The 17312-nt window shown below is 37.7% G+C and overlaps 1 protein-coding gene across 6 annotated transcripts in view; it reads right to left on the bottom strand.

Moving 5' to 3' along the window:
- Positions 1 to 248: 248 nt before the first annotated feature.
- The window catches only part of ARL9 (ARF like GTPase 9), a 43474-nt gene continuing 26410 nt past the window's right edge, over positions 249 to 17312 (bottom strand). For 2 of the 6 annotated variants that reach the window (XM_070938468.1, XM_070938469.1), the window contains 5 exons: positions 13094 to 13231; positions 9546 to 9666; positions 3908 to 4039; positions 2194 to 2369; positions 249 to 423 (listed from right to left, as the gene is read on the bottom strand). In XM_070938468.1, the coding sequence (XP_070794569.1) occupies positions 309 to 423; positions 2194 to 2369; positions 3908 to 4039; positions 9546 to 9666; positions 13094 to 13231 (682 nt within the window). In that variant the 3' untranslated portion in view covers positions 249 to 308. Of the gene's footprint in view, positions 424 to 2193; positions 2370 to 3907; positions 4040 to 9545; positions 9667 to 13093; positions 13232 to 13548; positions 13631 to 17312 lie in introns of those variants that run through there. The other 4 variants (XM_070938470.1, XM_070938473.1, XR_011600073.1 and 1 more) reach the window with 3 other exon arrangements.

Here is a 17312-nt window from a genome sequence, read left to right as displayed (position 1 = left end):
TTTTCTTTTATTGTTGCTTTGCTTTTTGCTGTGTATTGATTTTTATCTAGACTTAAACTCTATTGTTAGCTGTAGGATGACATTGGATCAGGAGAAAATACAAATCAAACATTCATATTTAAAAGTCAGGCTCCTGCTTAAACATGAATAATTGTGGTGTTAGTTCAGCTGATGTTACTTTTCAGATGTTATTAACCACTTTTGGAAGTCAAAACACAACAGTACAAGAAGTAGACAAAGCACGCCACTATAGTTCCTTTAATTTATTGAAAATGCCACGTAGAGTTAGATGTGGGTGATCAGTGAGATCAACGAGTAATTGGTTGTGCTAAGTTCTTGACTCTTTCTGTACAAATTGCTTTCTTAGCAGACTCCTTTACAATAAAGGCATCTGGATTAAACTGCACGAGGTTGGTTGGGGCCCTGACAAAAGAAATATGAAAAGAATCGTTAGCCTCAATGCTGCTCCTTTTTATAAAGCTCTCTGCAAGATTAACAAAGAAATCCAACCCCAGAGTTTCACATGTTGGATGGGGGGAAAAATAACACTACTAAGATCTGTGCTGTTTTCTTGGCAGAGAATTGCTCTGTCAGTAGGATAATAAACCTCCCTGGATCGAATCTAAATTTCTGCTAACCAGTCGACAAAACATATGTCATGCTTTCACAACACAAATCTTCTTGCACTTGTGTCCTAATGTTGTATGTAAGTCATGAGGTTTGCGCTGTCATAAGTCATAACATGTGTTTTGTTACTAGCTTCTTGTCCCTATTATTATGATACCACTGTGATAACACCTATGTTTTCTGCTCCTTTTTTAAATCCCATTGGCTTCAGCAGAAGAAAAATAGTAGGAAAAAAATGATATTCTGTGGTAAAACAGTGAAAAAGTAGTCTGTCTCTCCATCTCTATATGCAATGAAGTGAATATCTTTCCATCAACAATCCAATTCAGGAGGGCTCTTTGTTCTCAGCAAGCTTAATGGTTCCCACTGAAGTCATTAGGATGAATTTTACTTACAGTAGGGGCCAAAATTGTGGAAACCTTTTGGGAAAAGTGTATTTTTGAGGTTTGATGGTTAATAACACCACTTTCTTCTGGAGTTTCAAGATAATCATATTCCACTGTTGGAATGGCCTGGGAATAGCCCAGACCTTAACCCAACTGAAAATCTATGGAGCCGGCTAAAGAAACTTGTTAGTCAGAAGCGACCCAGCAATAAAACCCAGTTAATAGAAGTAATTCAATATTGGTTTCACATTAGCTGCAGAACTAAAAGACTTGGTTCACTCCATGGGAAGACGTTGTAGGCCGTAATTCATTCTAAAGGCTACCCAACTAAGTACTAACTGATGTGATAATTTTTGTATATCTCATCTTTTCTATGTGTTTCACTTTTCTTCTTTATACTGTAACTGCTGTTCTAATAGCAAATCCTTCATAGAAGTTATTGCATTACATTCTTAATTAAATTATCTTTCCATTGATATATAATGGTACTACTCAAAAAAAAAAAGTGGTGTTAATAGTTTTAGAAAATACACTTTTCCCAAAAGGTTTCCACAATTTTGGCCACTACTGTAGTTATCTGCCAAGCAAATAACTGGATAGAATACAATTTGCAAAAAGATACATCTAGCACAGGCAGCTATGGATGACATACAGAAAAAAGGCACTTTGGGCATTTATGAAAGGCAAGCAATGGCACCAATTGCCATGGTCTCCATATACAGAGAAAGATCCATTTCAATGGATTGGTGAATTCTTCAAATGAAGGAAATATACAAATATATTTTCACAACTTTCCTCACACATTTTCTTTACTAATTTTAGTGGACAAAAACAATGGAAAGAATAAAACACTGGCATGAGATGCAGTACATGCTCAGAGGATCCTTCTGCCCATAGGTCTCTCAGAGCCAGTGGTGGGTTGCTACCGGTTTGCCCTGGATCGGGTAAACCAGTAGCGGTGGTGGCGGGAGGCTCCACCCACCCGCCCAGATGCTTCTGCGCATGCGCAGAAGTGTCACACAAGTGCCCGCACGCCCACAAGCAAACCAGTAGCAAACTAAATTGAAACCCACTACTGCTCAGAGCCTTCAAAAGTTATCTACAGGTCAAGATCCTTTCCCTCAATTGGAGAGTTGGTGAGACCATTAACACAGCCATCAGATCATCTGGGAAACCCCACCTGTTGGGAGGGTGAGAGAGTTCCGTGAGTCGAGGAGAGGCTACTGCCTGCTTGGCTGCCGCTGACACAGTCCACTCAGGGGAACGATCCATGGCACTCTCACAAGGGATTACTTTTGGTCTAGCTAGTTCAAGTAGCCTTGGACTTGGGACTGCTTGCAGAGCAGTCAGGGGTATCTGCAGAAGAACAGAAGTGCTGATTTTTGAACATGAGATTTATTCTAGAACATTTCTGAAAAAGCTAAGATACAAGATAAATCCATCCCCAAAGGATTAGGAACTATGGACTCTCCTCTTCCTTCAATAATATCTGAAATCAAAGTAGAGGCAAACCTACAGACAAACCTTCTGGCAGGATTCTGAAGGTAGCAGAATGATTGTGACAGGTCACATTCCTCAGAGGAAGGAATTAAGTCAAGACTGCCTAGGTAACAGAGTAGAAGACCTTGGTGGTGATCCATCTTATGGGCATGGCAGGAGAATAACAGAATAACAGAGTTGGAAGGGACCTTGGAGATCTTCTAGCTCAACCCCCTGCTCAAGCAGGAGATCTGTCAAACACCGGGGAAATCAGGAGATTCAGGCAGTTCAAATGAGTATGAAGATGTATTGCAAGCTTACGTTCTCTACAAGAATCTGAGCTACTAACGGTTAAGGGAAATTTGCAGGATAAGGATAAACAGGAATTCAAGGCAAGCTGGACTTAGATCTCTTGCGGCTGTGCAGTGACTTATGACTTATGACACATTTGACTTTGATCCTTCCCTCGGGCTCAGCCTGGCCATCTCCTACAATATCATTTCAGACAAATGGTATAGGGTCCCACTTATAAAAGGTGCTCACTTGGATGCTGCTTATTGAGCATTTACAGGAGCAGCAGTAATCAGGGGAAAGTGCCAGTAGCGTGAGAAACACCACTCAGAGGGGATCTGAATAGGAAGGCATTGACAATGACACTGAACTGGACACAGAAGGAGGAGGAACTGATTGTGTACAGGTAGCTACTTCTTACCTTCTATGGTGGCAGCAGCCAGTGAGACGTGGGAAAGGACAAAGGGTGTGGTCAGACATAGGATGGCTGGAAATTTGAGGCACTATATTGAGGTGTATTATACTGAGGTTTTTAACAAATTTATCCTATGCATACAATAATAAACATTAATCCCTGGTTAACTTCAATATTAAAGATGTCAAGCTTCACACTTGAGCTCAGCAGTAAATCATAGCTCTTTAGACTTTTGATCCTTTATGCCAGGGGTCTCCAGCCTTGGCAACTTTAAGCCTGGCAGACTTCAACTCCCAGAATTCTGGGAGCTGAAGTCCGCCAGGCTTAAAGTTGCCAAGGTTGGAGACCCCTGCTTTATGCAGCCCTTGGATTGACTTGAGGAAGATTCCCAGGCACAATTCAGCTAAATTAGAATGTTTTATTGCAAATGAGAATCAGCCTTAGAAAAAATAGATTGCCTACTACAGTACCAAGAAACAGAAATCAGGACCTTTATATATGATATATATGATCAGATCAGATCAGATCTATGCTCTGATCTTTAAATAGTACTTCTGTTCAACAAATACTAGCAAGTCTTTTGATGGCTTGGGAAATTGTTGAGACCTATTTACATAATGGTTCTTTCCAGCTGGATAACTGCTTGATCTTACCTTGCAATCTTATCCTTTATATCAACAAAGAAGTATCAAAGTTTTAAAAAAATTACTTGGCGGATTGGGACCTCCATGCTTGTATTTTCATACAACTGCGGTTGTTTCCTAACTACCGGCTGGGCAAGTTGCTGTAATCTTGGGGTAGCCTCAGCTCTTCTTGCAGCCTTTGAAATCTCTCTTTCAGACTAGATAGGAGAAATGAACCAACAATAAAGCAAATTTGATTACACAACTAACCAACCAACCAAAAGGTCAGATGCCAAGAAAAACATTTCTTTCTCCCACAGTAATATTTCCCAAGGATCCTTTGGAATAGGAAAGAGCAGGCTGGATATATACTTCTTATTTAGTCTCTTATTTAAAAAAAAAAAATTTTTTTTTTAAACGTGAGTGTTTATAAATAAAAATCCATCTCTAGCTAAAGCAATATCAAGCAAGTGCAATAAACATTACCTAATAGTCCAACTGACAGGATGCTAGTCATTATATTACAGAATAGGCAATGAGTCAGTGAACAAAACGTTTTTATGAACATTCTGTACAAGACAGGTCATATAATTTGTCTGATGCTGAAACATTACTGGTGAGCAATCAGCTGAAAACAAACTTAAAAAGGAAGTTCCATACAACATTCAACACAACAACACGTCATTATGAGTGTTAGTGCAGTAAAGGGGAAGGAATACACAATTTTGAAACATAATGGCGGTGAGGTAGATGGGAAGGTCAAAGTTTCAAGAATGCAATTCTGTTTTCATATACCAGCTCAAATTTGGAAACGGAAACATTAGCAGCAAGAAAAAGATATGAGGCTGGGCACAGAAATTATCAGCATAGCTTGTAAGCTTCTTCATACTTAACGATCAATTGAAACAATGTTCTATAAACCTTCAGTTGGCTTAATAAATATACTGATTATGGATTTTTCTTTCTTTTTCTATGGCTACTATTTTGTGTAAGTGTGGGTGTGTGTAAAAATTGTTAGTGCACAATAAATTCACTAGGGAGGAAAGAAGATGCAGCAGGCCAACAGATTAAACTTTTTGTAAATGGAAATCAGGAAACAAAAAATGTGGCAGATGCTATCTACCTCACTGTTTCCTATTTTTTTCCCTTCCTTTCTTCCCTCCCTCCGCATTTCTACATTAGAGATGGATTTGGCGATGTTTCTTACTTTTGAATCATCTACACAGTAGAGGATACCATGGTTAAGAATGTGCTGTTTCTATTTTCTTGGAACAATTTTTCAAATGTCCAAATGCTGAAAGAATAAGCTGCTCTTAAGACACTTAAAAGGAATAGAAACATTAATATTTTAAACTAGATTTTCTGCCTATGCTGGTAAAATCTAATGTAATTCATAATCACATTTTAATCCACAGAAGAAAAAGTTACACAGGACAGTCCACAACTGAATATTGGATATACAGTATTCGTACATCTACTGCATTTTGAGTAATCTCTGTTGTATACACAGACAAATCCTAGCAACATAAATGGTAGCTTCCATGTATTGCTTTGAAAGCATATGCGCTTCATCTCTTCTTCCTCCCAAGATCTATATAAAAGTGATATGAATAGGCCATGGTTTGTTTTTTTTAAAGCAATAACAATACAATGTTGCAATAGCAACTCCTTAGTTACAACCACAATTGAGTCCAAAATTTCCATTTCTAAGCAAGACAGTTGTTAAGTGAATTTTGCCTCATTTTACGACCTTTCATGCCAGAGTTATTAAGTAACTGTAGTTGTTAAGTTAGTAATACGGTTGTTAAGTGAATGTGGCTTCCCCATTGGCTTTGCTTGTCAGAAAGTTACAAAAGGTGATCATATAACCCTGGGATACTGCAACCATCATAAATACATGCCAGTTGCCAAGTGTTCAAAGTTTGCTAATATGATAATGGGCACGTTGCAACTGTCGTAAGTGAGAAAAACAGTCATAAGTCACTTTTTCCAGTGCTGTTGAAACTTCGAGCAGTAACTAAATGAATGATTGTAAGTCAAGGACTACTATATAATTCTTTTTTTCCGCTAGTTTTTCTTACATTTTCCTCTTTCTGACTGCTTATTTTATCATTTTATTATTTCAATTACTTTTATGAATGTAATTTTCTGACCTGCAGCATAATATTCCTGTTGCTGTGGTCAGGAAAAGAAGACACAGAATCTGCCCTAGACTCTTGAAACCAACAGTGGCAGCAAAACAATTGAAAATAATCTCCTCAAAGGCTTCTACCGAGGATCTAATTTCAGAATCTCTGAATTCTGTGAACAGATTTCAAGAGTTACAGTATCTCAGCAATGAGATACCAAACTCTATTCTCTCAAGTGAAAATGATCGATTCCTATAGAGTGATGGCTTTTTTTAAAAAAAAAAGCTTACTATGCACGGTTCACTTTGAAGATTTATTTGTACCTGTGCCCTCCTATAATGCTCCCACTGATGGGTTAAATAACATTCTAACTATAAAACACTCTTTAGAACTTAACATTCCCTTATAACTGCCCAGATTGTAATAACCTTTTTGATCAATTAATAATTACTTCTGTAGAAATTAATGTTGTGAAGAAAATATTGATTCCTGACCTGGGCAAGGGTTGAATTGGAAGAACTCCAAGGCCTCTTCCAATTCTATGATTTTATGGTTCTATGATTTAATACCCATAATGGATCCTTCTGACAGAAACAGAAAGCACATCATCTTTCTGATTCTCAGAAAGAGACTTTACTAATTTATAAGCAGGTTGAAAATGGTAATTATTGTGCTCCTTCATTCCAGATAATAAAAACCCCTCCGCTCTTACATACTAACATAAATAGTTACTTCTCTCAGTTCTTAATAAAAGCATCAATGCAGGAAGATGGGATTCTATAGCCTGATTGTTTTTCTCTAAGCCATCTACTTCATCGATAGTTGCTTATTGTTGATGTTGTTCATGTTGTCTGGCTGGAAAAAGGATTTGGCGGTTGATGAGAAGGAAGGACTCACTGGAGAAGAGCCTAATGCTGGGAAAGATTGAGGGGAAAAGAAGAAAGGGACGACAGAAAATGAAATGGCTGGATGGAGTCACTGAAGCAGTAGGCTTGAGCTTAAATGGACTCCAGAGGAAGATAAGAGGACAGGAAGGCCTGGAGGAACATTGTTTATGGGGTCACGATGGATCGGACACGACTTCGCAACTAACAACAACAACAGCAAATCCATATTCCTAAAAATGAAGATCTTCCTGAACACTTTGGAATTTTCTGCCTTGAGATATTTATTGATCAAAACATGAGACCTCTCCTAGAAAATGTGACACAAACTCTCACACTGCAAAATGGTATGCTTAATTCAGACAACTATCAAGCTTCTCTTATCATCTCTGTCTTTAACTGCAGGAAGATTCATGAAGCAGCCCTTCAGGATAAAACCACCATTTGCTTCTTTTGAAAGTGAACTAACCCTTACAGCAGATTGGCTAAAGTTGAAAGTCAGAGGTCTGATCCAAAATTGAAGGTCTTGGAAAGTGGTGAACTTGATCCAAGAGAAAGCAAAGACCCTTGCTGCATGAATATCTTTTAATGAAGTCTAAATTAAATTTAGTCACTCGGTATACCTAAATGACTAAATTAAAGAAATGACCAGACCTCAATGGCATTGTCACATTGAGGAAAGATAATCTAGATCTGTGGATGGACAGCAAAAATTCTGTCACTATACTGTTCCAAACTACTGTAGTTCTTGACAAAGAAATTACATAAATTAAAGTTTGAAAGGAATGAAATGTTAATGGATAGAAACAAGCAACCAAAAAACCCCAAAGGGAAATGTGAGGAAAGTATTAACAGAGGATGTACATCCACCAACCCTCCCCAAAAGGAAAAAACAAAAAACAAATAAACCATCCACTGCATTGTGGAAGCATAACTGGCACCCCACCCAGCATCTGCTCATCTTTGGGGAAAAAAATTACCTCATTGTTGCTTGGGTTGACAGAGATTTGGAAAAAAAACCCTCAATGTCTTCAGAAAAGAAGACATGACAAAATCAATTTGGCTAAACTATACCTGTACGGTGGATCAAGCTGTTTTCTTAAAGGCACCACAGAAGATGGTACATCCATGAAGATTTGGAACCTGTGATTCTTGAGCTTCAGACAATTCACATGCTTTCTTGAAAAGCAAGTCTCAGATGGTTAGTTTTGCAAACTTAATGAGAGGAGTAACAATTCCTGCAACATTTAATTCAAGTGCCTCTCATATCTCTACATCACAATCTGAAGAAAGCATAGGAGACTCTTGTAGGCATTATTCTAAACAATCAGGCAAGGGATTTGAGGCTTCAGTATCAAAAGGTAAATCAATTATTTTTCAAAAGCTTACACTATAGCTTAAATCTTATATTTTTTATAAACACTTTCTTATTTGGATCGATACTTTTGCATACTTTTGCATTTTAGATTTAGTTGTTTTTATGACTCAGAGTGTACTATGGTCAGATCCTGGAATCTAAGACTCAACTTTCATTTCAGAGTGTTACCATTTTTTCCACAGAGCAGTGTTTATATTTTAGTACATTAGTTTTAAGTATTTAGATCTTTTTTCATATTCTACAGGTAGTGTTTTTAGTATGAATCACTTTATTTCTATTAGTCATCAATTTGAGTCTTGTAACATTTCTATATATATTATATAAAATTGCTGGTCAATGACTTTAAAAAAAAACGTAGAAAAAAGACAGAAGATTGTCCTGAATATTCTGTAGAACATGGAGGTATAATATGACCCACTTACATCTACTTTATCTAAGATAGGCCTATGATTGTGATCAATCAGATTATTACCAAATTTCCCCTTCAGTAGAGCTAAAGCACTGAACTACCAGCAATGGCACCGACCCTCAACCAACCCATGCAACACCTCCCACAACCAATACTCTCAATGACCCTCACCTCACCAATGATCACAAGACCCATCACAAGACTTCCATCTGACATAATCCACACCTGACCCATCACAAGACCCTCCCATGACGTGACCTCCCCAACACAAGACCTACTAAGCAGAAGCCCTTATAAGCAGAACACTGACACCGACATCCCCTAAAATCTACTGAAGATGCTACCCAGCCTGGTAACAAAATGTTTGGAAACCAACTCAAAAGCTTGGAGAATGAACCTCCACCCTCATCCTATACCCAACCTACAGATAGTTGCCACCAATGCAAACACTGAATTATGCTAAAGAAATCTTTGAAGATAAATAAACAGCTGGACAATCATACAAGTAGCCCTTGTTTAGCAATTGCCTTGTTTAGTGACCATTTGCAGTTATGACAGTGATGAAAAAGTAACTTTGTGATGCTCACATTTATGACTTCCACAGGTATGTTAAGTAAAGAAGAGGTGAAGTAAGTTTATAAGCACAGTCACTGTTTCCCTTAGTCACTTTGCTTAATGACCAAGTTGCCATTCCCAATTGTGGTTGCTGAACAAGGACTACTCGTAGTGGTTTCCAGTCCACACAATTCTTAAAGAATTGAAGAACTGAGAAGAGAACTTGAGCACATTCCCCATTTGGTTTTTTGCTCCCCCCCCCCCAATGAATTCAAAGCATTAAATTAAATTAACATGGTTTGTCTGCATCATACATGCAGAAAGATGTACTCAAATCATTTTTACTGTTTGACTTTATTTCATAATTACCTGTTCTGGAAATTTAAAGTTTGGATGGATACTTCTCGCTTGAGCAAGGGTCAAAATCCGGTGGGAAGCTTTGCAACAAAGTGCCGAGGAGCTGATAGGCCACACAGGGGAAATTCGTGGCCTGTAAATGAACAGAAGGGCAACTGCAATTTTTGTTTCCTACTAGCCATGTTCACAATTCTACAGAGGTCTCAGATTTGATTTATATGCTTCTACCATCCATTGTTTCAATAGATGGGGTAAGTATGACTTTCTTTGAAGTGGGATAGTCCAACTTTGGTCAGGAAGCTCTTGTTGTGCTTTTGCAACCCATGGGCAGTCCATTCCCCATTTGAGAGAACTGCCTCTTCCCTCATCCCAAGACCAAGTTTACTTATCACACAGAAGTTTCAGTAAGCTTCACTCCCAGACTTCCCTGCCTACAGAAGTTCAAAGGTTTCTGAAGTTTCTATTGGATATACATTAAAACACGGGTGTCCAACCTTTTGGCTTGCCTGAGCTGCACTGAGTGAACAGGAATTGTTTTGGGCCACATATAAAATACATAATATAGTTCATATATATATAAATATTGCTAAAAGTCCCATAATGTTAAATGATCTTGTAGGGCCCATTACTAGCTGTCTGGGACCATATCTGGGCATGCAGGTTGGACATGCCTGCATTAGAACTTATCTTCCTTTACTCTCTCCCTCCACCTACTATAATTCCATGCTGATATGAGTATGGCGATTGAGCAAGACTGCAAAACACAATACTGCCAACATGCCACCTCTACTGGCTGCAAAGTTTTAGTATCCAAGATAGAACTAGTCATGGTGGATGAAAGTTTGGAAAAGAAATATGAGAAGAAGCTTGCCTTTTAATATTTTTAGCAATCTTTAGCATTACTGAATATGTATGATCCAGCCAGTGATGTATCAGAAGCCATACATAATTCTTTTCAATAATAATTGGAATGGATCTAAATCAAATTTCTTTTGGCCATTTTATAGATTGTAATAGACCACATCCAAATTGTATATTCAAATTCACAATGTTTTCCAAGATTGTATGTACAAATCTAATCGAATGCCTCTACTTTCTTCTCTTCAGCATGTAAAATTGTTTTTTTGGGGGATTGTTTCTTATTGATCTCATTCTCGAGTATTTCAAATTAAAACATGTGACATGTTGTAGATGCTGTAGTTACTTGAGACCATCTTCCTGGTAAGTTAAATTTTGTCTGATAATAATTTACAGAGTTTTCAGTCATTGAATGTATCTTTTTATTGAGCATTCAGAAACAATGTCAGAGGCTACAGTTTCCTTCTTGATGTGGCCAAGAACATGTTGGCTTGCATGTCAATTTTTAGAGATCTGAAGTTTGCATGAACATGCTTGCGCTATAATGCGGCTAAAAAGTGCAAAATACCAGGTATCTTCACAGTTAGATTTAATTGTCTAACTGTAGTCTCACAATACATTTATTTATATTGCATATCGTTCTTTCTTGATCACCAGCATGGAAAGCAATTCTGTTCTTCAAAATATCACTATCATTCTAATGCATATCTATGAAACTCTCGTTCAAACATTCCTTCACTTCAATTTCATCCCAAATCATTTTCTTTCTCTCTCTCAAAATGACTGTACAGGTAGTCTTCAATGTATGACCACAATTGAGTCCAAAATTTCCGTTTCTAAGCAAGACAGTTGTTAAGAGAATTTTGTCTCATTTTATGACCTTTCATGCTACATTTGTTAACTGAATCACTGCAGTTGTTAAATTAGTAACACGGTTATTAAGTAAATCTGGCTTCCCCAGTGACTTTGCTTGTCAGAAGGCCACAAAAGGTGATCACATGACCATAGGACATTGCAATATCATAAATATGAATCAGTTGTCAGGCATCCAAATATAAATCACGTGACCATAGGCATGCTGCAATGGTCATAAGTGTGAAAAATGGTGATAAATCACTTTTTTCAGTGCTGTTGTAACTTTGAACAGTCACTAAATGAACTGTTTTAAGTCAAGGACTACCTGTATTTTCATTGCTTTGTTCATCTTAAATTTTTCTTGGGTTCTGTTTGACCACATTCTTTGCAATTATCTTTTTTCTCTCTGCATACGTCATACAATTGCTTTCTGTAATCCTTATTTTTTTACAGCAATCATTCTTTTATATTATCTTCACAGAGGAATGCTGGCTCACATGGGTTCATGGGAGCTGACTGTTAAATTTGCAAACCAGTTGAGAGTAGAGCTGAGCCACCATGTCTAGAAAACCCATCACCTGAGGACTCCTCAGTGATCTCTCAGTTTGATTGTTTTCTTTCAGAGTTTCATTACCCAAACTAGCTAACATCATCAGTGCAATGCAGTATGAAACTAAGTAACATAGCATTAGGATTCAACCAGCTTAACCTTTTGCTAAATAGAGAATCCCCCCCCCCAAAATCACAATTCACATTCAATTTTGGGATCCTCTGTAACTTTTTCTCTCTCCTTTCATTTCATTTTCACCTATCCACTCATGTCACTTAATAGATTTTTTTTCTCCTCCTGAATCATGTTAATTTAGATTTTCAGAAAAATCGTCCTTGGTTCTTCCATGATCACCATCCATCCATAAATCCATTCACAAATAGATAGTAACAAATAGATACCATGTTTTCCCCAAAACAAGTCCTATCCTGAAAATAAGCTTTAGCATATTTTACACATGCACCTAATATAAGCCCTACCCCCAAAATAAGTCCTACTTAAGTGCCTGTGCAGCCATCCACCCATTCCAACTGGTTGCTTGCAGTGCTGGCGACCTGAAGTGAGGGGGGCCGGAGCTGTCCCATGTGCCCCCCATCGGCTTACCTCAGGGCCCCCACAGCCAGGCCATCCATGCTCCGACAACTGCCTTATAGCTGCAGCACTGGCGAGTCGCTCAGCCTCCTGCTCCATTGTGGCTACAAGCAAGCAGAAGTGGGCCAGCAGCCACATGGTGTTCTACTGGACAGGGCTGCCAAAGCCACCACCATGAGGCAAGGCAGGTGTTGAGCCATGGGTGGCCTGGCTGCAGGGGCCCTGAGGTAAGCCAGTGCAGGGTGCATGGGGCAGCTCCACCCCTTGCCTCACGGCAGCAGCACTGGCACACTGAACGGCCTCCTGCAAGCAGAAGTAGGCCTCCCATACATAGAAAAAAAATAAGACATCCCCTGAAAATAAGCCCGGGTGTTTATTTCAGAGCCCAAAACACAGGTAGTAATAGACGAAACATAACCAAGGCACAACTTTTACAGTTTATTACATGGCTTCTTCCCATTTAGACTTTTCCCAAGTGGAAAACTGGCTGCACTCTGCATATTAAGGAAATTTTCTGGATTGTATTTTTTAAAGATTTTTTTAAAGACTGGAACTGTTACTGACAAAGACTTGACCTCAGGAGAGCTGAACTGATTCTATATTAGAATACCAGCCTATTTTTCAAAGGGTTTCTTGCCTGAACTCTACACTCAAAATCCCACTGGCCTGTGGCAATTAGAGAAACTCACTAGTGCTGGAGCCTCACCTTAGTTTCAGATAAGTTGCAGAAATTGGCCTAGGTTCTGCTAGCTTCAGCAATCGCTTCGATGGCAATGCAGAATACACTGTCGAAGAACGTTTCCAAATCTCTGACATTTGTCCACAGCTGTACAAGAAGAGGGATCTATGGAAAAACCACAAGGTTAAGTGAGAAACAGGATAAGTCTAAAGTAGAAAGGCCATTTATGGTCTTCTTTGCTCTACTGCTATCTTCTTCCAGATGCTTCACCTGCAATTACTCAAGGTCATATGTACAGCTTCATTTTATAGAAAGCTGTGATTTCATTAGTTGAAAACAGCAATTACAGTAGTCTAGCTTCCTATATCCCTTTTGTGTGGATTAGAAAGAATCAAAGATAGTTTATTTTCTTAAAGTAAAAGAACATTTTTAAAATTAAATGCTTTTCAGCAACCTCTTTATTCTGCACTTTAATTACTGGTGTTGTAGGAGATGACCAGGCTGAGCCTGAGGGAGGAGTCAAACATGTCATCAGTCATGAGTGCCTTCATGCCCACCAGAGATCTAAGTATAAGAGAGATAAGAGAGACATCTTATAAAAGAAACTCTGGGAAACTAGAATAAAAGACCAACATTATAGAGCAGATTCAAAGAATTCGGAAATTAGCTTTGATTATTAGAATATGGAGTAAATGTTGGAAGTGACTGAAATTAACATCTACTAGAAAAAAGGCATCATGGAAAACTGAGAGGAATGTGCCATCTACTAATGATTGGAAGCTTACAATTTTGAACTCTACTTGAAATAGATTGAGACTATTACTGTTTAATGTACTTATATTGCTATCATGACTGGAGTTGAAGGAACAGCTATGGAAATGAGAGGACTTTTTAATGAGATGACTTTGTTGTTCTAAAGTATAAAAATATCAATGGATGGTATAGACGACAAAATGGAAAATATTCTGCAAAGAGCAATGAACAAAGACCAAACTGCTCAGGAATTGGTGGAAATAATAGAAAGATTAGATGAAATGGACTATTTAAACCAGCAAATTGACTACAAACAGGGAAAAACAGGGATCAGAAAAACCAGCAAATGAAGCAAATCTCGATGATGAGAAAGACCAGACAAATGACAAGCAAAAGGAGCAAAAAGAACAGATGAATAAATCAAGGACTGGGGCAAAAAATAGAACTGACAAACCAGTTGATAAAGGAAAAAAGATCGAAGAAAATAAAACAGATAAATCAATAACTGGATAGACAGGAAAGCATCTTTGATAAGAAGATTGAGACATGGGCAGGAATTTGGGAGAATTGCCAGCATAAGTTTGTACTGGGAGAACAAGAAAGATAGAGATAAAGATAGAGATAAAGATGAGGAGTGTGGGAGGTGAGCAAAAAAATGGATAAAAATTGAAACACTAAAGAGGAGAAGAGATGATGAATAGAAAGAATTGCCTTTTAAGCATTAAGGGAGCTTGTTGTAAGCTGATAGAGGCAGAAATAAAATTAGATAGGGGAAATATTAAAACATATATTTTAATAGAATAAACAAAAATAATAGATAGAAAGATTAGAGGTTTATAGAAGTTAGGCATTTTTCCCCTTCTGTTTAAATAATATTATGAGGATCATCTGAGTTTGATAAATGTGATAAAGATTACTAATATTGTTACTGTAACTTGGATTAATATGAATGATGCCCAGAATCAACACTGTCCACATACAATATGGATGTATATTAAAAAATAATAATAATAAAAAATATAATTTAAAAAAAGAGATCTAATTTCTTTGACTCTTATCTACTGCCAAATTGATTTGGCTGTTAGTAGTTCAGATTAACGTCAAGCACCAGGGAAATCAGAAGATACAGGCAGTTCAAATGGTTATAAAGTTTTATTGCAAACTTAAGCTCCCTACAAGAATCTGAACTACTAACGGTCCAAGCAAATTGCTAGTAGATAAGAATCACTGGAATACAAAGTGGGCTGAACTTAGATGTCTTGTGGTCATGAAGGGACTCAAGACTCAGCTGACCCCTCTTTCAGACTCAGCTTTGTCATCTCTTGCAGGTGTGCCGCTTTTAATGTTTTGTCTGTTTTTTATTTAATCATTCCAAAACTTGAATTTTGGCTTATTAATGTTTGGTGCACTTTTATGCTATTCTTCAGAATTGTGGTAAGCACTTTTCCATGCCTGTACATACATACACTTGCATTTCCTATTTCTGCCCCCTAGTGTAAATAGGCGATTTAGAAAGAAGTTCAGAATTAAGTAAGTAAATGGATGTATTTTTTTCACAAGCTGTGCTTAAATCATTTTAAGAATTGTTCCATTGTTGCTACATGTACTGGTACTCGAAAGCATTCAATGTCAAACTTAGGATTCAAATTAAAGCATCCAACCATTCCAGAATAAACAGATGCTTATTTGATGAGTCAATCTTGCTGGTACTGGCAGTCAAGATAAATTCTAGACCCTTTTTGTGAACAATAAACTTTACTATTACAGTCTGAAGCTACCCTTCAGCATTTTCTTTTATCCTTTTTGGCACCAAAACTGTATTTCATATTGAGCAAATTCATTATTATTAATCAAAACTATTATTTTTTTCAACTTTTGCATTTGGCAGTTGAAACTACAATGTAGGAGATATTAGATTCTACATTTATAATTTTTTAACAATATCTACTGTGTTTCCCTGAAAATAAGACCCTGTCTTATATTTTTTTTGAACCCTGAAATAAGCACTTGGCCTTATTTTCGGGGAGGTCTTATTATTTTGGGGAGCATGCAGGAAACCAGAGGAAATGGTGGGGACCGGTTGCGCATGCGTTTAAATATTTTGGGGGAGGGTTTATTTTCAGGGGGGGCTTATTTTAGTGCATGCACTCAAAAGCCCAATTGGGCTTATTATCAGGGGATGTCTTATTTTAGGGGAAACAGAGTACCCTGGTAAATGACGAAGGGTCTTAGGTTTCTTCCCCGAGGAATGTTAGGACTTCAACTTCAGATAGGTTTGTCCTTTAAATTAGAAGTGCTTCTGTATCCTGAAAAATTAGATGCTGATTTGAGCACAGAATCAATGTCTAGAGAATCTGCTTAGGGACAAACACAGTATTTATTGAATGGAAGCAACAGTAAGCAAAGCAACATCTCCAATACCCAGACAAAACAATGCACAGCAGTGGACACCAAATGATGGCTTGGTCCCAATGATTTTAGTGTGAGAGTGGTTATTTCAACCTTAAGTAATTCATTCACTGAAATCAATGGGGACTTCAACAGTAAACTGGCCTATTTATTGAAACCTGGGCAAGAGTAGGGAGAAAGGGAGATCTTTCAGAAATCTGCCTGCCAAATTTCAGATTTGCCATTGAGCTCTACAATAGTAACTCCACCCTCCACACTGCATCAGGCCCTCAATAAGTTGGATCAGGTCCATATTTGGGTAATCTATTTGCCAGTTAGTGAAGTTGCTGCTTCCCAAAGTCCTCATCCAAATAACCAGACTTTCCCTCAGCCTGTCCTGACTTCAATGTAAGTATTATGCTCAAAATGCAGTACAGGGCTGGGGAAAAAAACAGCATGCTAATTGTCATTTCCTAAATGGATGGTGGACATCTGTTACAGGATACACCTTCTGTATCCAGTTTAGTATTCTGAAGTGTTGAAAGAATAATTAACTCATCATTCTGAGTTCCTAACAAAAAATAGTCACATAATAGTTTATTTATTTATTTATTTAACACTTTTATTCTTCTACAAAGACCTTTTAGTCAAGGATCTTTTCTCTAGGTAGTAGAAAAGTAGAATCCTTGGTGCTCTCTGAGCTTGATTGTTTTCTTGCAGATATTTCATACCCTACTAGGTAACATCTTTGGTGCTGCTAACACTTAATGTTACCTAGTTAAGTAATGAAACATCTGCAAGAAAACAGCCAAACTCAGAGAGCGCCAAAGATTCCACAGCTCAACCCTGAACAAATATTTTCTCCTATAAATAGAAAAATGTTCTTTTTGCATGTGGGATATTTTTTCCAAAACTACAAATTGATATAATTTTTCTTGGAATCCAAACAGTTATTTCAAACAATCTCTGCTGTCTGGCAGTAAATGCTGGATTTCCCAGTCCTTCGGGAGTAGGGCGGTATAGAAATCTAATAAAATGAAATGAAATGAAAATATCCAGTCCTTTCCTGCTGGCTTCCCTTCCTGGATATTAGACATCATGCTTA

Source organism: Pituophis catenifer, unplaced genomic scaffold (genome assembly GCF_029215685.1).
Source record: "Pituophis catenifer annectens isolate HBS135680 unplaced genomic scaffold, rPitCat1.0.hap2 SCAF_2, whole genome shotgun sequence".
NCBI classification, from domain to species: domain Eukaryota; kingdom Metazoa; phylum Chordata; class Lepidosauria; order Squamata; family Colubridae; genus Pituophis; species Pituophis catenifer.
This window is presented reverse-complemented; position numbering and strand designations above follow the sequence as displayed.